The sequence below is a fragment of the Nomascus leucogenys genome, chromosome 3, assembly GCF_006542625.1.
Source record: "Nomascus leucogenys isolate Asia chromosome 3, Asia_NLE_v1, whole genome shotgun sequence".
NCBI lineage: Eukaryota > Metazoa > Chordata > Mammalia > Primates > Hylobatidae > Nomascus > Nomascus leucogenys.
Genome location: NC_044383.1, coordinates 115,549,461 through 115,575,242, shown reverse-complemented (window position 1 = coordinate 115,575,242; position 25,782 = coordinate 115,549,461). Strand labels below are relative to the sequence as shown.

At 37.7% G+C, this 25,782-nt stretch overlaps 1 protein-coding gene across 1 annotated transcript in view; it reads right to left on the bottom strand.

Moving 5' to 3' along the window:
• LAMA2 (laminin subunit alpha 2) overlaps positions 1 to 25,782 on the bottom strand; it is a 630,974-nt gene that overhangs the window by 130,000 nt on the left and 475,192 nt on the right. The window contains exons 34-36 of the mRNA XM_030809663.1: positions 23,112 to 23,210; positions 10,160 to 10,271; positions 1,084 to 1,246 (exon numbers count right to left, since the gene is read on the bottom strand). Coding sequence (XP_030665523.1) covers positions 1,084 to 1,246; positions 10,160 to 10,271; positions 23,112 to 23,210 — 374 coding nt within the window. The remainder of the gene's footprint in view (positions 1 to 1,083; positions 1,247 to 10,159; positions 10,272 to 23,111; positions 23,211 to 25,782) is intronic.

The following is a 25,782-nucleotide window of genomic DNA, read 5'->3' as shown; positions in this document are numbered from 1 at the left end:
CATACCAAAATCAAACAATCCACTTGTTTCATTGTATTGAGACCTTTTCTCTATTACTTTGAATGTAATGATGAATATTGATATGTTTGCTCAGAAACTGTGAACAGAATTCTAGGTCATTGTCATACTAGTAGACTAGCATAATTTTAATCTATGTTTCTTTTTCTTCCAACTGACTGATCTGGAAGTTTTTTGGATTTAACTTATCTAGTTTTTATAAAGTGATAATTTCCGAGTCATTAAGAAACTCTAAATACTTGAAAGAGAGTAATTCTCAAACTAACATGCCTCATAATCCCCTGAAGGGCTTGTTAACACATGGTTTGCTGGGTCCCATCCCCAAAGTTTCTGATTCAGGAGGTCTGGGATGGGGTCTGACAATCTGTATTTTTAACAAGTTCTGTGGTGTGCTGATATTGCTGGTTTAGTATAAATTATTTAAGTATTAGTAATACTACCACTTTGAAGTTAGCTGACTATGAATGTAGAGATATATCTATTTTATTGAGTGTGTTATCATAAAAGTTCTTTAGCATGAGTAAAATCACTATCACTTTTCCCAACCCTCATATTCACAACTCTTATTTGAAAGTATTAGGTGTTTATTATTTGATGACTTTTCTTTTCAGCATTTCTTAAGATGATAAAATGTATAGGTTGGCCAATACATGAATGGTAAAGTCATAACTTTGTTTATCCAAAGGTATTTTTATTAAAACAAAAATCAACTGATAGTCCAAAAGTCCCTAATGCAGGTGATTAACAAAACAAACTCATTTGCCTAATTATAGAAGGAGCAGCACCAGAAAAGATCATTTACTTGATTATATGTAGGCAAGAACATGCTTTTGATTCATTTTGGAACAATGGTAAAGTACAATTAAATAAGTAAATGAATAAATAATAGATGGTAGATAGATAGATAGATAGATAGATAGATAGAGGATAGATAACACAGCAAATATCTCCAGGTTGGAAAAACAAAGCATCTTTTACTTATATGTGTGATAAAAATTTAGAAAACTGTAAATTATCTGGAAATCTCGGTTTGTCAAATGAAAAAATAATAACTCATCTACTCACACCAACTCATCTTCAGCAATTTCCTTTTGTGTCTCTAGATTTTTCCTCCTCAGTTCTTTAATCATCTGGTCAATCTCTTTCTGAAGCCCTTCCAAATTTCTCTCAAAGACCTCGTCTCGAGTTCCTAGGGTTTCATTTAGTTTTATAGCTTTTTCATTTACAGCTGCAGGGGGTAAAACAAATTTTGTAAATTAGTAAACAAAAATGCCACATGAAAATATGGTATTCAGCATCTGCTGGGCACCAGCATCTCCAAATGAAGAGTATTTTGCCGTGAGTGTTCCTGCTGGGAAACACAGAGGCAGTTAAGACAACAATCAGTAACAAACAGGGAAATGTAATATGTTTCTCAATATTATATTCCTTTTGGGGGTTACAGCAATTAAAGCGTGGTGTTTCTAACCTCAAAAGAAAGAAAGAATTACAAATAAAGAAGTAGGTCGAAGCATATTCAGGTAAGAGTTTAAAAAAAACAGTGACCTGTAGCATAACACTTGGAGGCTGGAAACACAAGCTCTGCATTGCTGATAAGATAGTCATAGCAGTGGCTATCAGTCAGTTTAAAAATACTAAGTGTGGAAATACACTCAGTGATGAGATCTCTGAAAATGAACCTGCCCTTGTATTTCCACATAGTTCTCCTGTGTTCATTTTTTAAAGGAGTGAAGAAAGAAGCACTGGTCTAGGCTTATAACCCTTCTAGGAGAAGGGTTATAAATTAGGCTTCAACGACACCTTCCAGCAATAGCATCCTTCACAAGGGTCTGTGTTTATTATGCATTAAATGGGGTTTCAAACTGTGCCCCTTGGAATCGTAGGATTCTCCAGGTGCTTCAGGTTTTCTACAAATGATGTCTATTCTGCCAAGAATCTGCTTTATAGGCTGATGTTCTGGGCAGGATTTCATTTGAAAAAAGAATTCTACGTGAAATAAAAGTTTAAAATGGTGAATTGAAACATTTACACAGTTATATTATTAGTTTTAGACTAAAGTTTCCTGGAGTGCGTTCTATAGGACATTTTTTTGGTGAGTTTAAGAGAGATGTTTGTCAGCTGAATACTTATTTCTATAATATCACCTTTGAAAACTCCTAGAATAAGGGGTCTGGGTTGGCCAAGAGGCATTTTCTACCATTCGAGGGTGTATTTGAAGATCTCCTGATGACATAGAGATTCCTGAAAATTAATTTCTATTCTTGGAGAGAGTTTTGGACTGGGCAGAGCTCCTGAAACAGGTGTACATAGTCAGGACAAGCAGAGCAGGCAGACGGGTATGTGAGAAGGTGGGTCAGCACAGCGGTTCTAAAATGTGGTCCCCAATAAGCAGCAGCAGCATCACCACCTTGGAGCCCATTAGAATTGCAGATTCTCAGGCCCTGCCACAAACCTACAGACTCAGAAATTCTGGGGGTGAGGACCAGTAATCTGGGCTTTAACAAGCCTTCTCAGAGCTTCTGATGTACCCTAGAGCTTGAGAAACACTGGGAGAGCAGAAAGAATTGAGTTTCAATGTCTAATATACCCTTTCCACAATGCATCTTTATAATTCTTTTTTCATTATATATGTCTTTGGTTTAAAAGTTCCTGTAGTCAATACTTTAACCCTGAGAGCCAATGCTGTAGATTGAATGTTTATGTTCTCCTCAAATTCATATGTTGAAACCTAATTCCCAATGTGATGGTATTTGGAGGCAGAGCCTGATATGGTTTTTCTCTGTGTCCCCCCCACCACCTCAAATCTCATCTCAAGTGGTAATACCCACATGTTGAGGGAGGGGCCTGGTGGGGGTTGACTGAATCATGGGAACAAACCTCCCCCCTTGCTGTTCTTGTGACAGTGAGTGAATTCGCACAAGATCTGGTTGTTCGAAGGTGTGTGGCACTTCCCCCTTCATTCTCTCTCTTTCCTGCCACTATGTGAAGAAGGTCCTTGCTTCCCCTTTGCCTTCTGCCATGATTGTAAATTTCCTGAGGCCTCCTAGTCATGCTTCTTGTTAAGCTTGCAGAACTGTGGTCAATTATACATCTTTTCTTCATAAGTTACCCAGTCTCAGGTAGTTCTTTATAGCAGTGTGAGAAGAGATTAATACAGAGCCTTTGAGAGGCGATTACATCATAAGGACACGAATGAAATTAGTGCTCTTATAAAAGGGATGCCAGATAACTCCCTTGCCCTTTCTACCATATGAAACTATAACAGGGAGACAGCCATCTCTGAACCAGTAAGCAGCTCCTTACCAGGCACCAAACCAGCCAGCACCTTGATCTTGGACCTCTCAGCCTTCAGAAATGAGAAATGCATTTCAGTTGCTTATAAGGCATAAAATCTATGATATTTTCATTATAGCAACCCAAATGGGCTAAGATAGCCATGGTTTAATTAGCAGAAATATTTGAATCACATGTCTTAAAGAACAAATATGGCCATTCCTAGCCCTGTGGTAGAAGTTATTGTCAGGTGCTATATTCCTAGAAGTTAGTGAGGGTGGCTCTTTCTTGATCCACTGCCTAACAGTTATACCTTAACATATGTCAAAGAACCCTCCCAAGATTTCGCCACTATTGTCAGTAAGATACATCACCTAGGCTGTGTCTCAATTTTGTTACAGAACCACACTAACCATAGGCTGATTAGTTTGAAAGTTCCCTGGTCCAGCAAACTAGGCGGGAAGGCTTCCAGAGTACCAATGATTAAATGTAAGAAGCTTTCTGCTTCTTAGATTTCAAGAAAGCAGTAGCAGCTTTGGCTCTACCTATGGTACTATCTCATCCATTAGTCTGAGTGCATGCTATCTGTATAGTTGACTTTAACCAATTGTAGCATGTAAGTAACTACTGATATAATTTGTACTCACTTTTTAAAATGAAGATGATATTAATAAATGCCACTTCCCAACCTGTTAAAGCTGTATGCTTTTTCTTTGTTAAATAAATATGTGTGCGTGTGTTTGTGTGTGTATAAATCAGCTTTCATAAGAGATATCTTTTGAAATTTGATCTAATTTAGGTTCTGGGCCTAGGCAGTATAGAGGAAGGGAAAAATGAGAGACAGAGTCTCACTATTTTTCTTGTGCTCTAGTCTCAAAGCTAAACTTCTACAGAGAAGAATCTGGTGGAAAAAGAATGACATCAGATAGAGAAAGGGAAAAGGCAAATATGGCTGTATCTTTTGGATGGCATACATAATTTCTTTAAATTAAAACCATTTGTAAACAAGTAGAAGAAATCATTAAGGTGCACAAAAATGGCTTTAGCAAAATGATCATGTATTAAGAAAGCAAGCTTTGTTACATAGGTATACATATGCCATGGTGGTTTGCTGCACCTACCAACCCGTCAACCAGTTTTTTGTTTTTTTGTTTTTTTGTTTTTTTTGAGATGGAGTCTTGCTCTGTCGCCCAGGCTGGAGTGCAGTGGCACAATTTCTGCTCACTGCGACCTCACCTCCTGGGTTCAAGCGATTCTACTGTCTCAGCCTCCCGAGTAGCTGGAATTACAGCGCATGCCACTGTGCCCAGCTGATTTTTGTATTTTTAGTAGAGATGGGGTTTTGCCACGTTGGCCAGGCTGGTCTTGAATGCCTGACCTCAGGTGATCTGACCGCCTCGGCCTCTCAAAGTGCTGGGATTACAGGAGTGAGTCACCACACCCAGCCCATCGTCTAGGTTTTAAGCCCCTCATGCATTAACTATTTGTCCTAATGCTTTCCTTTTCCTCTCCCCACAACCCCCAATAGACTCCAGTGTGTGTTGTTCCCCTCCCTGTGTCCATGTGTTCTCACTGTTCAACTCCCACTTTTGAGTGAGAACATGTGGTGTTTGGTTTTCCATTCCTGGGTTAGTTTGCTGAGGATGCTGAAGCTTTCAGCTTCATCCATATCCCTGCGAAGGACATGATATCATTCTTTTTTGTGGTTACATAGTATTCCATGGTGTATATGTACCACATTTTCTTTACCCAATCTATCACTGATGGGCATTTGGGTTGGTTCCATCTCTTTGCATAAATAGTGCTGCAATAAACATACATGTGTATGTGTCTTTATAGTAGAATGATTTATATTCCTTTGGGTATATACCCAGCTATGGGGTTGCTGAGTCAAATGGTATTTCTGGTTCTGGATTCTTGAGGAATCACCACACTGTCTTCCACAATGGTTAAACTAATTTGCATTCCCACCAACAGTGTAAAAGTGTTCCTATTTCTCCACAGCCTCGCCAGCATCTATTGTTTCCCAACTTTTTAATAATTGCCATTCTGACTAGTGTCATATGTTATCTCATTGTGGTTTCGACTTGCATTTCTCTAATGATCAGTGATGATGAGCTTTTTCATATGTATGTTGGCTGCATAAATGTCTTCTTTCGATGGGTTGATAGGTGCAGCAAACCACCATGGCACAGGTATACCTATGTAACAAACCTGAACATTCTGCACATGCATCCCAGAACTTAAAGTATAAAGGAAAATAAAAACATGAGAAAAAAAAAGAAAAACATCAAAACATATAACACATACCCCATAAAGTTTCTATAGGACATCACTGTAGCTCAGTCATGAGGTTTTTTGTTTTTTTTTTTTTCCAGTTGGATATTATCAAGCGTTGCAATTACTGTTATTGAAATAGTCCCAGAAGATTGCAATGTGATTAGGACCAAAAGAACAAACATTTTAGCAAATATATTGGCTGCTTATGGAATAAACTGCTATTCCATGGCCAGCTTTTTGTTGCAACCCATGTTATGTAAAAAAAATACAAGCTCCCCAAAATGGACACGGGCCTTCAGTATCTTTTTGGATTAAATGATAGCATCTTTCAAATGGGTTTTTGGTATGTGTGCTACTTTATCTTCATTATGAAAAATAAATTTTAGATACGGGTTTTGGAGAAAAATATGGCCTCACTGGGACACAGATAAATTACATATGGCCCATTAAAACTTGTCAGGTTAATTTGGATAACATTTATTTATTATTAGTGTTTTAAAGTTTTATAGTTATTTTCCAGATTATTTCACTGTGCTTTACTTACCCTCATTTAACATTCTTTTTGTATGGTGAACTGTAATTTAATTTTTATTTCTATTTTTTTTTCACTGAAAGTTAAATTTAAAAATGCTGTCATTTTCCATTTCTCTCATAGGCATCTATCACATGCTAGGCAATATGATTTTCTTAGGAATCCCCCCCACCAAAAAAGGAAAGGAAGCATCATTTTAATAGAAGTTTGTTTCACTCTTTATAGACATACATAAACATACATTTTTATGTTTATATACATATATAGTTCCAGATCCTATGTATATATAGGATTTGGAACTTCTCTGAGCATTCTTAAAGATGAATGTGATTTTCATCTCTTATTCAAAAGTATGCACTATCACTTCAATATATTTTCTTTCTCACAGTATTGAAAATGATTGTAAAAGATATATCTTTGGAATTTACTTATTTATTTCCAACTTAATTCAAAGGAGGATTTAGGTAATTTTAAAAAATCCTAATATCAGATAAAATTAAAATAAAAGGAAACAGTGCTACAGGTAAAAAAAAAAATTGTGTAAATTAGGGAAAGAATTAGTAGACAGAAAACCATGCCATAACATTCAATGTAGTGCACCCTAAGTCCACTACTAAGCATCTTAGTAGCCTACGCGTAGCAGGGAATACAAATAGGATTCTTAAGAGGTGCACAGTATCTATAAATATAAGTAAAAATTCCTCAGGAGAAGCAAAACTGTTTTCATACTAAGTCTGAAAAAAAATCCTCTGATGGGTAAATTTATTAAGAATAGAAAGTGATACTCTGATCTGAGAAACAGGAAGGAAAGGTGTCTATCATTGATTAAGTCCTATTGTATGTCAGGAAATAAACACTAATGGGTTTACCTATGTCCACTCATTAATTCTAATAATGTGTGGAATAAAAGTTTATTTATGAACTAATCAGGAGTCATAGCATGGTATATATTATAAAATTATAGTGAGATAAGAATGGCTTAGATGAATAGAAGTTGATTATCTATAAAGAGGCCATGACTCATAATGAAAGATAGGATGAATAGTACATCTATCCAAACATAAAGCTGAAATAGATAAATGTCAGCCTGAAGCATTTACTTTTCCTACAGCAATTTATTACAACTAACAAAAATGTAACAGAACTGATGGTTATCCTTCATTATTATAGTTTAGAGAGAGAAAAAAAGAGGTGTGGATATGTAGTATAACCTACTTTAAAGCCTTTGGTGAGTCCTTCCTTCCCTCCCTCCCTTTCTTATTTCCCCTTCCTTCCTTCCTACCTTCCTTCCTTCCCTTTTCTTCTTTTCTTCCTCCCTCCCTCCTTTCCCTTCCTTCTTTCCCCCCTCCCTTCCTCTTTCCTTCCTTCTTTCCATTTCCTTTCTTCCTTCCTCCCTCCTTTCCCTTCCTTCTTTCCTCTCTCCCTTCCCCCTTCCTCCCTCTGTTCCTTCTTTCCTTCCATTTCCTTCCTTCCTCCCTCCCTCCCTCCTTCCTTCTTTTTCTTCCTTCCTTCCACCCTCCCTCCTTCCCTCCCTCCTTCCCTCCTTCCCTCCCTCCCTTCCTCCTTCCTTCCCCTTCCTTCCTTCCTTTCTCCCTTCATCCCTCTCTTCCTCCTTTCCTCCCCCCTTTCCTCCTTTCCTTCCCCCTCCCTCCCTTACCTGCCCTCCCTTCCTTTCCTTCCTTCCTTCCTTTTTCCTCCCTCCCTTCCCTCCCCTCCCTCCTTCCTTTTTCCTCCCTCCCCTCCCTTCCTTCCCTCTCCCCACTCCCTCCCTCCCTTCCTTCCTTCCTTCTTTCCTTTTTCCTCCCTCCTCTCCCTTCCTTCCCTCCCTCCCTTCCTTCCTTCTTTCCTTTTTCGTCCCTCCTCTCCCTTCCTTCCCTCCCCTCCCTTCCTTGCCTCCCCTCCCTTCCTTCCCCCACCTTCTCTTTTTTTCTCTGTTAAACTGCCAAGCTTTGTATTACATCTCAATGAACATTTAGTGATGCTCTGGTACAATTTAAATTTGAACTTTCATTCAATTTTAACAGTTGAATTAATTCTACCAAATAGTGCCTGCAGGCAAAAGTGAGTAGTGTTCTTATTTCCCTAAAGTATAGCTATCCCACATGGCACTTCACATAAATTAGAAAAGGGTGCCCTATCTGGACAGACACAATCAGACCACCTGATCTATGCATAATTTAGGGAATGAGAGACACCTTTGGTGATGGGTAATCCTTTCTCTGGTGTATGGACTTGGGATTTGGGGTGGTGAGCAAGCCTGGGATACATCTCGTCTCCAGTCTGCCCCCTGTTGGTCCACAAATTGTACAAATAGTACCTAGAGGCCCTAGGCACACAGAAGAAGCAAATATTCATATTGACCAAAGAGGTAACCATGAATATGCATCTCTCTTTGGTGGGAGATGGAAGGTTCAATGCAGAGAATAAAGTAAGCAGTGTTGATAATAGGATATATTAAAACATATGCTAGCATTTATTCTCATACCAGTGTTTGATTGAAACAAATTGAAAATGAGTCCCCAGGATGCGCTGCTGGGTGTTGGGTGTTTGAAATGTCAATGGAAAGAAAAGGAAAGTTCCTGGAGCATTGACTAGGGCCTTTGGGGATCGGCTCAGAGTGAAGATGCTTTACCTGCAGTGGAATTTGTTGTTGCTGTTGTTTTGGGTTGGAGGGGGGCACTTCAAGTAGCATTAATGGAAAATAATACTAGGGAAAGTACAACAGCTTCTTCTAGAAGAGGATAAACCACAATGAATTAACTGAGATTTTTCTGGCAGAAATAATTTCTGTTTCAGAACGTCACACCTTTGCCTCAAATTAGCTCTCAAATTAAAACCCTGTTGCTTCTTGCAGTGGTGAATATTGGGGAGTTTGTCTCTTCTTGGCCGGTGATGCCTAAGAATTATCAGTCAGAATCTGCCTTGAAGTTGATCTCACATCCTTATGTATTTGGCTACATTATGAAGCAAAGTATCTAAAATGCATAATATTGCAGAGCAAGAAAAATGTTTTACTGCTTCAAGCAAAAAACAACAAAAAGCATTTTTCCCAATTTCTAAACATGCATGCATGTTTATTATATTTTAACAGATATTTAAGGACTAGGTTTTTTGGGGGGACGAGTGCAGAGGGGCATTATCTATATTCTTTGAGTTTCTTAATTTGGGCTTTTGCCAAAAAATGGCTTCCACTTTCTCACTCATGTTAGTAGATGGCAAGAACTAACTCCTAGAGAATTGTGAGCTAAATGCACCAGAGCTTCTCATAAAGTAGCACATCCAAATCCCAAGCAACAGATGTTCATTAAAAACCAGTCCCCAGGCCGGGCGCGGTGGCTCACGCCTGTAATCCCAGCACTTTGGGAGGCCGAGGCGGGCAGATCACGAGGTCAGGAGATTGAGACCATCCTGGTTAACACGGTGAAACTCTGTCTCTACTAAAAATACAAAAATTAGCCGAGCGTGGTGGTGGGCGCCTGTAGTCCCAGCTACTCGGGAGGCTGAGGCAGGAAAATGGCATGAACCCGGGAGGCGGAGCTTGCAGTGAGTGGAGATTGTGCTACTGCACTCCAGCCTGGGCGACAGAGCGAGACTCCGTCTCAAAAAACAAACAAACACACAAACAAACAAAAAAACCAGTCCCCAGTATTTGAAAAGCCATTTTGGGAAACTAAAGTGCTGCTTTAATGTATCAAGTGGAATGATGACATTAGCTTGCTTGAAAATGAAAAATACTTTAAATACTTTCAAATAAAAACAATAACAAAACAAAAGTTGCCTATCCTTATGTAATTATAATAGCCACGTTTCAAGAATTTTCTGCTATTCTGCCCTCATTGTCACTAATTCACTGACTATTGTTGCTAATTTAACACTGTAGGTCACAGGTTCTCAGCAGATAATACCCTTGAATATCTTAACCACACTACTTTTTGAAACTCAACCTTTGATTTTACAGATGTCACTTATAACTAGAGAAATTCCAGTCCTGTGTCATCCCTTTCTGTATTTTTCTGTTGGGAGAAATGATGATTAAAATGTGATTCTTTCTAATACCTTCTGCATCCTGGGCAAGCTCCTTAATGAATTCTCCCAGGGACTTTGCTCTTGTGTTGGTCCTCTCAGCATCCTGTCCGGTCTGCTCACCATCTGCTGTCACTTTGGTAGCCTAATGATCCAAATTCGGGAAAAGCATAATTAATAGAGATGATGAAGCTACAGCTAGATAAGCTCCCACTGGCTGCATTTTCTTTCAAATATTACTTTGAGCCAACGGCAATCGATGAATTATTGATCAGATGTATTGGAAATGATGCCCCATGCTCAAGTATACAATTAAACTTTATTACTTCTTCCATTAAATGGAAATCAGAGAGCTGTATTTGGTCTTTTAAAAAACCCTCATTATATGCTATGGCACAGAAGAAGCAATAAAGCACAATTATTTTTTGAAATATCTTTAAGGTACAGTTGCCAAAAGTCCTTAATGGAATCTTCAGCCTCCACATGTTGCAGTTTTGTCCATATTTTATTTACTGAAAAAGCGTGTGGAGTGCAGCAATGGTCTCTTGAGAGACGAACAAGCTGTCTACTTCAATAAGCTTGATCCTATAGATTTGTTTTAGATCAATACGTTAATTAAAGAAACAAAGAGGGGGAAATGCTTAGCTACTCAGTAGTAAATGCCTGTTTTATAACACATCAAAGATGCCAATAAAATGTTAAGGGAGAATAAATGCTAACTTTTTCCATATGATAGCACCAGAAATATGCTTGTCAATCACAGAATCATGCAGCACTGTCAGCAAAGTAAAACAGAACCCCAAAACAGCCCCACCTCCCAAAAAGTATTCTCAGGCACATTCACCTCTATTCACATTTAAAATATCATTTGACACACTGGAATGCATTCAGTGTGTTCACGGTTAAAATGTACCATATTTAGTCAAACAAAAATGGCGTGTGTAGAACATTGTTTCTTTAAAAATTACAAGGTTTAGAGTACCGTGAAAAGTTTACACTTCATTTTTCTATGTGTTGCATATGCTAATATAGAAGCCTTCTTCTCTTTTACTAAAAAGATACAGATAGTCTAACTACAGATAATGAATTAGAGAATCATCAACTATCTCAATATAATTTTGAACAAGGTCCAAGTTGGCAGCATATTAATACTCTAGAATCTTGTACCAGAGTGCTTGCGTACTAGGCATGGCCAGAGAATTAATATTTAAAATATACGTAAGTGGATTTTAAATGGAACTAAATGTCTGGCCAGCACAGAACATGGTAAAAGATGCTAGAGAAATTGTACTGCCTTTTGTGATTTTCCAAGGGCAGCAAGAGGTTTAATTTATGAAAGTTTTCAAGGTTTTGCACAAATGAAGGAATATAAAGTCCAACTATTATCATCTAACTTCTCAACCTGCAAGTGTTAACATCACAAATGAAAGGATGAAAGGATAAGAATCCATTGGAAAACTAAAATTTTTTTCTGTGTAATTTGCAGTACATACACACAATAATTTGGAGAGTATTAACTAATGTATTATAATGCTCTGGATTTATTCTTCTAAAATATTAATAATGGAATTATTTTCACTTTTAGATTTAAAAAATTTTTTGGGATAAACTGTGCATCCAATCCCTAGGTTACTCAAATCCTTGCTTTTGTGGTGAGTGTTGTAATTATGTTGCATTAATTTCCTTAAACTTGGTTTCCTGCACGTGTTTGCACTCAAAGGTCTGATGGGTCAAATAAATCTTTACACACAGACACATATACATAAACACATTCACGTACACACACACATACTCATACCTAATTATTTAAATGTTACTTTTGAATCACTAACTAAGGTCAACAGCTTGGCAGTGAGCCGAGATCACGCCACTGCACTCCAGCCTGGCGACAGAGTGAGCCTCTGTCTCAAAAAAAAAAAAAAAAAAAAAAAAAAGGTAGTCTAAACTGCTTTGGATATTTTTCTAGTCTAGACTTGACTGAACTTTATGGTACCACTCCTACTTTCACATATTACCGAACACCATAATAAGGAACTTGATCTATATTTCGGTCATCTTCTAATATCTTACCTTAAGGATTAATGTATCAATACCACCAGTGTCTCTTATGATACAGAAAATGTACATTATAATTTAAACTTAAAATATATTATTTTGCTTCATCAATATATTTTCTGTATTACCAAAAGATCACAATTTCACACCAAGTGGACCAATTCTTATTAATAACTCAAAGTGTCTAAATTTTAAAAAGTAAATATATATCATACACTGTCTCTTAAATTCTGAATGATCAAGATCGTATTCATTGTCTTAACTTCCTCTGGCTTATAATCTGTCGTACAGGTTATTTTATTTACATAGTAATGTGTAAGAGTCATCACTCACATGCATTTTATTCTTAGTATTAATTATATGATTACTTCAATACTGAATTGTCAAGAATCCTACAAACTCCATGATAAAAAAGAAGTTCAAAAAATTAGCACTGAGACCCACACTTCCTGCAGCAGGACTTTTCCTTCATAGCACCATGGATTTGAGAATTACTTAGTAATTGGCTCACCTATTTATTGACAACTTCTCCAACTGAAAGGTAAGCTCTAAGGGGGTGAGAACTTGGTCTGTTTTGTTCATCATATTATATCCAGCTCGTAGTATGATGCCTAACTTATAGTAAATATTCTCTAATGTTGTTATATACAGGACTAAACAACAATTTTCCTAACCAATCTTGCCAACCTTATTACCATTCTTCTTGTCTACTTTCTTTTGGAACATTCTCAAAAAAAGATTTTTTTCATACTTTTGCTTCTTAACTCTTCTCTACTTATCCAAAATAAATCCAGCCTTCGAGATTCAATTCCAACTCCATCTTCTCAGTGAAGCCCTCCTTACCTATTCTAGCACATGCTGTCTTTTCTTAGATTTTCAAAAATAATTATTATTACCACTACTCACAACTCTAATGGGTAGTAATTTTGTTAGGTGCTTTGCCATATCTCCATTAGATAGATAGATTAGAAAAGTCTAGGGCTCTGTCTTACTCTTTTTATTCCTCAGAGTGCCAGGCATAGTGTCTAGCAAATTGTCATGGGTCAAAGACGTTGGGTGATTGGCGGATACAATGACAATCAAACCAACGATCCCTTGGAAGTTCTAAAGCCTACCTAATAGCACTCAAACTGACCATATGCCTGGTGCTACGCTTGCCAGCAAATGTGGCTGGCTGGACAGTTTTCTGGGCATTTTTTAGAAGCTCAGAGGAAGCTGCTGCTCAAGAGCTACAGCTGAAGCTTGGGAGGAGAGCCAGGCATGAGAATCTCCAGTCCCAACTACACTGCTTCCTAGCCACTGGCCTCACAGTAATTCAAACTGGGCCTTTGAATACACACCAAGTTCCACGCTGGTGGGGTGGGAGTGGAAGTAGGGTAGGAAGACTCTTCAGGGCCAGTACAGTGCTTACTGAAGGAGATACCTTCCCTCTAAACACAGAAGAAGAGCTTCCTCTCTAGGCTACATTCCAAAAGAGGAGATGTGAGGTTCCCGGCACCAAAAGCATTGACTTAATGTGGGTTAGCATGCTGAAAGATGAGTTACACACAGTCAGGCTCAGCTGTACCTCAGAATTACTTGTATTTTTTCTATTTTTTAACTTTTAAGTTCAGGGGTACATGTGCAGGATGTGCAGATTTGTTACATAGGTAAATGTGCATAATGGGGTTTGTTGCACAGATTATTTCATCACCCAGGTATTAAGCCCAGTGCCCATAAGTTATTCTTCCCGATCCTCTCCATCCTCTCATCCTGCCCACCCTCCGCCCTCTGGTAGGCCCCAGTGTACGTTGTTCCCTTCTACATGTCTATGTGTTCTCATCATTTAACTCCCATTTATAAGTGGGACATGCAGTATTTGATTTTCTGTTCCTGTATTAGCTTGCTGAGGGTAATGTCCTCCAGCTCCATCCATGTCCCTGCAAAGGACATGAACTCATTCTTTTTTATGCCTGCATAGTATTCCATGGTGTATATGTACCACATTTTCTTTAGCCAGCCTATCATTGATGGGCACTTAGGTTGATTCCATGTCTTTGCTATTGTGAATAGTTATGTCAAATTTATATACATGTTTGCAAAGGCTTACAGCACTCTCGTGTGTCTCATTTACTCTTCCTGAATTTAGAGATATATAGAAGGCATCATCCCTCTTTTTACACAGGTGAAAAGGAAGGTATGAGGAGGTTAAGTAACTTATCTGAACTTACATGTACAGGGAATTGGAGATGAAATACACTTTTTTTTTTCTCACAGACTTAGATTTTGTTTGTACCCAACACTATTTTGTGTTTGGCTAACATCCAGAAAGAGTAGTAAAATACATGAAAAACTGAAGTATTCTAGGTGAGGAGAGGACACTGCTCCAGTTAATGTATACTTTAAGTACATAAACGTTGGCTTTCAGTGAATTAACGCATCTCAAAATAATATCAGAACATCATCTAGATATATTTTTAAAAATCACGTCTCATTACACAGTAATTAAGTTGAAGAGTCACCCTTGTCAAAAATACTCACGAGAGACTTCATAAAGAAGCCTATGACAAATGCACTATCACCAATGGGTAGTGGTGATAGACAGTATGATCACTGTCCAAGCAAAATTCACAAAAATCAGTCTCATCCAGGACAGGCTATTGATAATGTTATGAATAAATGCTCAATACTACATGATAGGAACTATCTGTCTGATTCAGTTTGGCTCTTTCTGTGTTTTATTAAATTACCATCTCCATCTCTCAGTCATCCTTCTTCTTATTCACTATTATCTTGTCCTTTGAGTAGTTGACGAATAACTTCTCATTTATCCTAATATGTTGTACAATCTTCCTTTCACTCTCTACCTTGGATTTTCTTATTTTAACATCCTCTTGCCTCTATTCTGCAATCTTTACAGTGTTCCTTTGTAAATGATGCCTTACACAGTATCTTGTATCTCTCTTGCCTTTGATTACCTTTTTTTTATGTTGACATTCACTCAACTAGGTTTTTTTTCCCATTTCTTTTTCTATTTTTTCTTGTTTTGTTTTTTAGAGTATTTATATCTAGGCAGCATGCATTACCATTAGGCATACGTTAATTTACTTCTGAACAATGTAGCTGTTACTTTCCCGCTTTAGCTCAAGCAGTTCTTACTGCACCTGTTAAAATCTGCACATAATTTTCTTGGTTGGATATTACCAGCGTGTTTCATTTTCTGCCTTCTTTATGTTAAAACTAGAATCTAATGGAGCAAACTTAACTACTGAATAGATAACATTGCTTAGATACCATCCACCTTTGCATTTGAGGACTCATATGGTTTCCTGCTAAAATTAAATTTCAGATCAAATCATTTATATGATACTCTCAAGGGTCATCTTCCAATATTACCAGCTCCATATGTCTAAGTGGTAGTGAAGCACTCATCAGGCAAGCCGTAAGGACCAACAACACACAAGGAAAGAAGGAGCAACCAGGTGACCCCGTGGAACGACAATGAGCCAGTTTCATGTGGAATTTCTTCCTAAATATTTCACGTGCCAATTTTAAAAGTTCCAAACCAAAAAGATATGACTTGTTTTATATTATATATCTTTTAAAAATATAAAAAGAGAAATAAAAAACACTGTTAGCAGTTGAAATCTTTTAAAAACTATAAATAAAATCTTGTAAACATAATATTGGCACTTAAATCATTTAAAATGCTTTTGGAAATGCTTCATTTTCATTAAATTTGATATTCAATAGGCAATAAAATACAATATAAGTGAAGCTAAATTTTAATATTTTATACCGTTCAATCTACTACAGGGCATTCTCCCCTTACAGAATATAAACAGTTAAGAGGTGTTTATCAATGAAAACAAAATATTCAACAATATAATTATAAATATATGCCTGATTTTAATGCATTTTAAAGAATGCAAAATCAATGTTTATTTTGGGTTTGTCTACATTTCATCTTGTTGTTCAAATGCTTTTAAAATTATTCACAATTAATTAAACAAATATTGACTCAACACCTATTATGTATATAATATTGGTGATACTCTGATAAGAAACAAAAAGGTTTCTTGCCCATTTGGAGTCTATAGTCTGGTGGACTAGATACTTATTTGTCAAATGATCATGTAGATAAATTTATAACTACAAACTAGAGGAAAAATAGTGGTATAAGATAAGCACAGGAGGAATCTTGGAACCCCTGCGATGGCACAGAGAGCTTTCACGAGCTGAGATTTGAAAGGTAAATTGGAGTTAACAGAAATTAACAAAATGTAGGGAGAGGTAGATTACCTTTAAGGCAAAATAAAGAAATGTGTGGCAATGCTTTGTGGTGGGACAAAGTGGCTGGCGGACAGTATGGCTGGAGTGCAGATGGCCAGGGGCACAAGTGGTGGGAGATGTGGCCAAGGGGAGAATTTTGGTCTTTATCTTACGAGCCTAAGGGAAGTCAGGGGAAGAGTTTGTAAGCACTGTGATGACGTACTCACATTTGGAATAGCAAACATTCATTCTGGCTACATTACAGAGAACAGATTTGGAGGAGAACAAGAGTAAAAGCAGAGAGACCAGCTAAAAAACAAATGTGGTAATCCCAAACTATACAATATGAGATTGGATGAGAGTGGGGTAGTAGAGATGAATGCCATACACACAAGTGGAAGCCCAGTGTGTGGTAATGAATTGGATAAGCAGGAGCATCATGAGGAAGAAAGAGGCACCAAAGAAAATTTATAGGTTTCTGGCTTATACCCTCAATCCATAGGGGTCCAGATGACCAGACAGTGAGTAGTGGGGAGAGATGAGAGAGAAGCAGAGATTAGATCATGGTGGGAGAGCACTGTATGTCATCCCGAAAAAAGTGGAAAGCCATAGTACAATTTAAGGAAGAGAATGACGTGATAGGATCTGTAATTTAGAATGTTCACTCTGCCATATAAATGACAACTGGTTATAGTTGGATAAGTCTTACAGAGAGCCACCATAGAAGGAAACTGAATTTGATGAAGGGTGAAAGAGGGAGTAGAGTGAAGGGCAACCTGCTAATTTCTCTTTGGGAGACTGGGCATATATGGAGGATAAAACACTGAGATGGTCTAAACAGGAGAAATAATGGGCTTTAAGAGGAAATGATGAGTTTAGTTTGAGATGTCCAATCCAGAGTAAGGCACATAGGGCCAAAGCATGAGAATGAAGTCAGCCTTGAAAATACAGATTTATGAATTAACAGCTTATACATGGCAATTGAAGACCAAAGAAAGAGTTATACAGTGAGGGGAAACATGGACTGAGGCTTAATCCCCAAGGAACACCAACTTTGAAGGGCTGATGAGAGGAAGAGCCTTAAAATGAAAGGGTGGAGAATTAAGAGAAAAACAGAGAGAGGACAGTATGTTAAGAAGGCAGGAAAGATCAAAGCTGCAGAGATTTCAAGTAAAATTAATAAGTATCCAGTGGATTTAGTTACCAGATCGTCATTGGTTATCTTATAAAAACAGTTTCAGTAGTAGGCTGGGAGTGAAAATCCAGGCAGCAGTGGAGTGAGAAATAAATACAGACTTGTCTCCAAGTCTTTCAAAAATTTTGGCTCTGAAAAAAGAAAGGAGCTAAGGATGATAGCTATAAAGGTAAGTAAAGCCATCATCGAAAAGCATCTTAATATTCCACACATATTGTAGGGCAGTTTGAATATGTTAAACATGATTCTCACATGTGAGGAACTTGGGTTCTTCCAGTGAGTAAAACAAAATGGCAACAAATCAAAATGCATTGAAAGAGATATATGATTATGTAATTTTTTTACTTGATACATTAATTAAAATATATCAAAATACATTTTAAATGTGAGTTCTTGGGTGGAATAATATCTTCTTTACCCAGGGATATTAGGGAATTAGATTTCTCCATTTAAAAACAATGAGTATAAAATACAAAAGCCCCTAAAGAAGAGAGGGCAGCTCCTACAGCCGTCATGCAGGATCAACCTTGCCATGTGCTCTTAACAAATCTAAAGACTGTATCAAGTGACGGGTGAGCCAACCAAGCAGAGAAAAAGGAGCATAACAAAGATTGGCAGTACTGCCAGATGCGGTGGCTCACACCTGTAATCCCAGCACTTTGGGAGGCCGAGGCGGGTGGATCACCCGAGGTCAGGGACTCGAGACCAGCCTGGCCAAAATGATGAAACCCCATCTCTACTAAAAAAAAAAAAAAATTAGCTGGGCATGGTAGTGGGTGCCTGTAATCCCAGCTACTTGGGAGGCTGAAGCAGGAGAATTGCTTGAACCTACGAGGTGGAGGTTGCAGTGAGCTGAGTTCACGCCATTGTACTCCAGCCTGGACAACAAGGGTGAAACTCTGTTTCAAAAAAAAAAAAAATGATTGGCAGTACCAATTAACGCATTTTCCAGAGGGAAGAGAGTCTTAGCTATTAGGTAACTACAGGATCACAGTAATTCTTTATCAATATAATCTGGGGAGTTCTTGAATATCCCAGTGGTCTGACTCTACCCCAGACCAACTGCATCACAACCTGTGGGTGTGAGAAAGGGCTGCTGGTATTTCCAATGTGCAGTCCTGGTCTAGGGCACTGTCTCCTCTAATGTAGTCATGGGTAATTGGAAGTTGTGGCCACTGCATTTCTCATACCCTGGTCACAAGTGCAGGATCATTCATGACTCTGAGATAGAGGCATTAGCGTACTTAGCCTGATTTTGGATAATGAAACCATCTAACTCTCTAATTATAATTCCATCTGTATTAATTCACCGTTTGATTGTCATGCAGCTTGACCACAGGGAAAGACAGAATTGGTCATGTTGACTTAAGTATTTATGGTCTGCATGGAAGATATATATTTCTAATTATAAATATGGTAGGAAAAAAGTAATGAATGAGTACATTTCCTCCCCCTTCTCAACCCATAAAAGTGATCTTTGCTTTCAGTAGTCCAATTTCTATGCCTTTTATGTTACTGAATCTGAAGAACGGGCAGATAAAAATAGTATTAGAGTATGAGAAGGGCATAAAATAGTAACTTTACAGTGGAAAAGTCTGGCAAACACCACGTTAGTCAGGTGATCTGGGTCAATATCCACAGTAATAAGTCATATTGGTCACATGGGTTCTTGATGTGATGAAAATGATACTTTACCTCTGAAGTTTTGCCCACAAAAACTCATAATTCCATTCTAATCATGAGAAAGATATGAGACAAACCCCAGTTGAGGGACAGCTTACCAAACACACGAACCTGTCCAAACTGTCAAAGTCATCAGAAACACTGTTATAGTATTTTTGACAGTGTTGTCACAGTCTAGAGGAACCCTAAGAAGACACAATGGCTAAATGTAGTATCCTGCATGGGATCCTGAAACAGTAAAAAACATTCAGTAAACACTGAAAAAATATGAATATGGTCTAGAGTTAATGGTAATATATCAATATTATTAGCTCATCAGCTATGACACATGTACCATGCTAATGTAAGATGTTAACAATGGGGGAGACTGGGAATGGAGTATGTGAAGGCTCTTGGTACTCTCTTTGCAAGTTTTCTGAAATCTAAAACTATTGTAAAGTAAAAAGTTTATTTTAAAATAGTATTGGAATTAACTAAAAATGGATTATAGACCTAAGTGTAAAATGCAAAACTGTAACGCTCCTAGAAGATAGCATAGGAGAAAATCTAGATGACCGTGGATATGGCAATGACTTTTTAGATATAACACCAAAGCCTCAACCAGGAGAAACCTAATTGATAAGCTGAGCTTCATTACAATTAAAAACTTCTGCTCTGTGAAAGACACTTCTCAAGAGAACAAGGCAAGCCACAGAGGGGAAGAAAATAATGGCAAAAGACATATCTGATAAAGGACTATTACCCAAAATACACAAAAAACTCTGAATTCGACAAGAAAACAACCCAATGAAAAAATGGAAAAAGACCTAAATAGACACCTTACCAAAGAAGATATACAGATGGCAAATAAGCATACGAAAAGATGCACGCCATCATATGTCATTAAGGAATTGCAAACTAAAACAAGAATGAGATACCATACACACTTATTAGAATGACAAAATCCAAACACTAAAAACACCAAATGCCAGTGAGGATGTGGAGCAACAGAAACTCTCATTTATTGCTGGTAGGAATGCAAAATAGAAAAGACCATTTGGAATACATTTTGGCAATTTCTTTCAAAACTAAATATACTCTTACCATACCATCCAGCAATCATGCTCCTTTATATTCACCCAAATAGGTTGAAAATTTGTGTCCACACAAAAGTCTGCACAAAGATGTTTACAGCAACTTGATTCACGCTGCCAAAATTTGGAAGCAACCAAGATGTCCTTCAGTAGGGGAATGAATAAATAAACAGTGATATGTCTAGACAATGAAATATTATTCAACACTACAAAGAAATGAGCTATAAAGCATGAAAGAATTTGGAGAGACCTTAAGTGTATATTACCAAGGGAAAGAAGCCGATATGAAAAAGCACCACACTGTATGATTCCAGCTATATATTCCAAAAAAGGCAAAACTATGCATGTAGTAAAAATATGAGTGGTTGCCAGGGGTCAAGGAGCAGGGAGGTATGAATAGGTGAAGCATAGAGGAGTTTTCGGGCAGTAAAACTTTTCTATATTTTACTACAATGGTGGACACATGTCATAATGCATTTTTCCAAACCCATAGAATGTACAATACCAAGAGTGAACCCTAATGTAAACTATGGACTTTGGGTGATGAGGAGGTGTCAACTTAGGTTTATCGATTATAATAAATGTACCATTCTGGTGGAGAAGGTTGTGGGGGCAGGGAGTAGATATGAGAACTCTCTGAACTTTACACTCAATTTTTCTTTGAACTTTAAGCTGTTCTAAAAAATAAAGTCTGTTTAAAAAACATAGTGTGAGAGAATCTGCCGGAAAGAGTAAAGAGTATAGGCTGAGACATAATAAAGATCTGACACTCTTAATGAAATACTTCTTGTGGCCAGGTGTGGTGGCTCATGCCTGTAATCCCAGTACTTTGGGAGGCCGAGGTAGGCCAATCACAAGGTCAGGAGTTCAAGACCAGCCTGACCAACATGGTGAAACCTGTCTCTACTAAAAATACAAAAAAAATTAGCCAGGTGTGGTGGCACACACCTGTAATCCCAGCTACTCGGGAGGCTGAGGCAGGAGAATCGCTTGAACCCGGGAGGCAGAGGTTGCAGTGAGCCGAGATCGCACCACTGCACTCCAGCTTGGGTGACAGAGCAAGCAAGACTCTGTCTCAAAAAAAAAGAAATACTTCTTGGGTCTCTAAGGTCAGATCATTAGACTATACTAAGCCAATGAGGGCAAGGACTGCGCAGTTTTGCTGACACCTCTCTATCCTCAGTGTCTGTCTTAATTCCTTGAACATGAGAGACCCCCAATAAGTATTAGTTAAGTGAATGAATGAATGAATGAAATGCCATTTATTCCATGGAATTTTTTCCAATTACCCCTAAGCAGATGAAATTGTTCTATTATTAAATATTTCTCGAGAATTTCTTCCGACTTTCTTTTATTTCATGTTTTATTATATACCTGCATGCAGTTGTCTAATATTGTCCTCCATACACTTAAATGCTGATGTACACACACACACACACACACACACACACATCTCAAAGTTCTTTGAAGACAGATTGAGCCTCATTCATATTTTTCACCTGCCAACACTTAACTTAGGCTTTGTATGTTATGAACATTTATGTGTGCTTGTTAAATTGATTTATTCTGCCATGACCTGTTAGAAAATTCTTATTTATTAGTAGCCACATAACAAATATGAATTATTTCATATTAAATTAATATGAGATAAATGCACTCAATTTAATCTAATGTCTACATACGTTTGGCAAGAAACTCCGTGTTGTATCTGTACATTCTATATTGTTGCTATGAGATTCTGAAAAAGTGTTTACTATGCTATTGTAACATCAGGGCGGTTGTTTAGCATTATGTGCTCAGAAGCCTATTTGATTTCCCTGTGGATATTTTCCTAAACCGACAGCAGGCTCTGTAGAAAATGTACTGGGTCAGTGGGAATCTTGAGACTGGGTCCTGCTTAAGTCCCTGGGTTTAGCAAATTGTATGGCCATTGTTAATTCGTTTCACTGTCATGGCCCGAGGCAGCTCTTCTTTAAAATACAAAATGGACTAGATAATCCCCAGGAACCTTCTAGCTCTAATATTCTTTATCATTTAAAGCTCTTAGATAATCAAATTAAATCCCTACTTTGCAGCCCCGTTTCTCGCTTCATGCATATTTCTGGCCACAAGATGGCGGGCTTTATGTTGTTTTCTTCATTCTCTAACGGCAAAAAGTTTTTAATACCATCACAGTTTTGAAAATTTAAAATTTCCAATTCTTTAAAAAGCCTGATAAATGCAACATGGACTTTACATTCTGACATTAAAAAGTGTCTTAAGTACTTTGGAGTCTCACAATAGAGAAGATTTCCCTCTTTTGTGTAGAAAGACTGATTTACACTGTATTTCTATACAAATGCAAAAATTCCATGATGAGATGAAAGAGACCATAAGTATTTTCATTTGTTTTTCTTTCTCTTTACACAATCAAAGATAGTGCTTTTGGAAATCGGAACAGATAAAAACTTTACCATGGAGGCTACTGAATAAAGTTCTCAAAATACACTGTCATTCTGGACTTTTTAGCCATTGTTCTTGACAATTTCCAGGTATCCCCAACTTTTCTGCGTGCTACTGATTTCTATGATTTGACTTGAGGCAGAAGTAGCAAGTCAGAATACATCTATTTTATATACCATATTGGGAATTAGGAAGAAGGTGATTTGCATTTCAGAACTTTGAAGTAATTTTCTTTCATTGACATAATCTATCTGCTTTCAGAAGATTCATAATTTTGCCAACTTACCCTGGTCAGCAGCTCGTTCATTTCGGTCACGAGTGTATTCAGATTGCCCTCTGCCAGCTGGATAAGCCTCTCTGGGGCCCGCTGAGGTGAGAGCAAGTGCTGAAAAAGATTCCATCCCATAAACATTTTTAGTAAATGGCCTTGCAGTGATCAGTGTTTAACAGAACACATTTTTGTGTATATAAAAGGAACTTAGCCTTCTCACCTTCAAAGAAAAGATAAGGAAACTATTTCAACTGGGCACTTACACATTGAGTGTCATGCCAAATATTCAGGCGAATAATAAAAATTGCAGTGACTTCTTGAGAAATTATTATGTGCCAGGCTTTTTATGTTTTGTTTTGTTTTTTCGTTTAATTTTCACAAGAGCTCTATGGGGGGTATTATTCCATTTCATGAAAGAGCAAACTGTCTTGAAGACAGTTAAAAATGTGCGTGAGATCACACAGTCTGTAAGGGGTAGAGTTAAGATAAACTCCTTGCCTGGCCCATTTAAGGCTCCCATTCCAATTAACAGAGACACAGATCGCGGGTAAAAAAGAGAACGGCAGGCCTTAACATAGAGACCTGGCTAGGCGCTAACTAACTGGCCTGTCCTCGGTGTTGCTAGGAACTGGCCTAACAGCAGGGCCATATTTTTTTTTCCTATGGAACATAAATAATCTCATAGGATACTAACATTAGACAAGGTCACTCGGAACAAGCGATGAATGAAACAGAAAAAAAGAGACTACCCTGTAATGTCTAAGCGCAGACAAAACCATAGCGGGTTTTGTGCAGACCACAAAACTACCCCAACCTCCCATTTGCTGGCTAATATGAATGACCACTGCCTCCTTATTAATCATAGCTTTATCTTCCTTCTGTTCTTCCTTCCCTCTAGATAGGATTCATAAAATACTCACAGAATTACTCCCACTTCCAAATAGCACCCAGTTGAGTGCTAACCTTAAGTTATCTAGCACAACCTCAGATACTAGAAGTTATTCCTAACACCTTCTTATTGAGACAGCCCACAATTCCACCATGGTGTTCAGTGTCCCTTGTTGCAACAAGTTAATAAATCCTACTTTGTTCCATCACATGTGTGTCCTTGATGGTCTTTGGCTGAAGCTTGGGGAGCACTGACATAGTTAAAGAAATTGAGCAAAGAGGTGAAATAACTTAAATTTTTATAATATCAAAAGGTGATCCTCAGTATACAGATGTCAAGTGAATGATGGAAGAAAAACAAAATAAAGAATCAAGAAAGACTAGAATTTAAGGATAATCCAGGTCATCTGGATCAATATCCAGCCAGAAGTTGATGGGTCACTGAATCCCTTGGCTTAGATGATGTTCACAGATTGGAGCCTCTTCTATAGGATCCTCTTTACTTCATCATCCATTACTTATTAGTTTTAAAATGTTTTATGTTCAACTAAAATGTTTGCTTTTCCAGTTTATTTTTCTGTATTCTTTCCATATACAAGGAAAATAACTGATCAGCATTCTTTTCACTAAAACTCTTCACTTCCCTGAATACTGGGACCACGGGGTAAACTCAGGTTCCTCTGCCTGGCTTTCAAGGTTGTCCATCATATCACCCTGCCTCACTGAAGTCTCCAGGCTTATCTTTCACTAGCAGGTCTGACTTTTAATATCTGCCAGACAGATCTAATTCACACCACTGCCTCCGCTCACATGGCTCTGTTAAGCACAGCTGCCTTCTCCCTGTGTCCTCACATGGCAGAGGGATCTCCAAATACCATTACAGTGGGGGCTAAGGCTTGCTGTAGTCAGAATGTTTGCATCCTTCCAATATCCATGTGTTGACATCCTAGTTCCCAATGTGATGATATTAGGACGTGGAGCCTTTGGGAAGTGATTAAGTCATGAGAACATAGCCTTCATGATTGGGATTCGTGCCCTTATTAAAGAGACCCCAGAGAGCTAGCTATCCTTTTCCTTAGTATCCAGATATTAAATGAATTAAATGCGGGGTCACAGCAAGAAGTCACCCTCTATGAGGAACAGGCCTTCACTAGACATTGAACATTGCTGGTACTTTGATCTTGGGCTTCCTAGCCTCAGAACTGTGAGAGATATATTTCTATTGTTTATAAGCTAATCAGTTTATGGTATTTGTCCTAGCAGCTCCAAAGGACTGTGACAGACTTTCAATATATAAATTTGGGGAGATGTAAATATTCAGAACATGACAACTTCTTTCCTATTTCTTGGAGTTTCTGTAAAAGCTATGTATGGTAATCCATTTAAGACTTCAGTCATTTGCCTACCTTTTCAATAAATGTTAGTTATTCTTGTTATCATCATTATTGGTTTCTTCTTCTGGAAAATAGGGATAATAATACTTACCTTAAAGGTTACGGTCAGAATTAAAGAATATATTTCCTGAAAGAATATCTACCAATGCCTAGTGAATAAATCTTAGGTGCCTTCCTCTAAAGCAACAAATACTTCTCTATTAAAATTGTGTCTACACTGCAAATTCCAACAGAAATTAAACTCTCAGTAATGGTACATTCCCTGGTTACTCTGAATCTTACTGATTTCTCCAGTCTCTGTACTCTAATGTACTTCGAATGTTTGTAAAACACATGGTCATTATGTATTTTTGATAATTGCTTGATTATTGTTTAATGATTATTTTTAAAGCACATAGAATCTA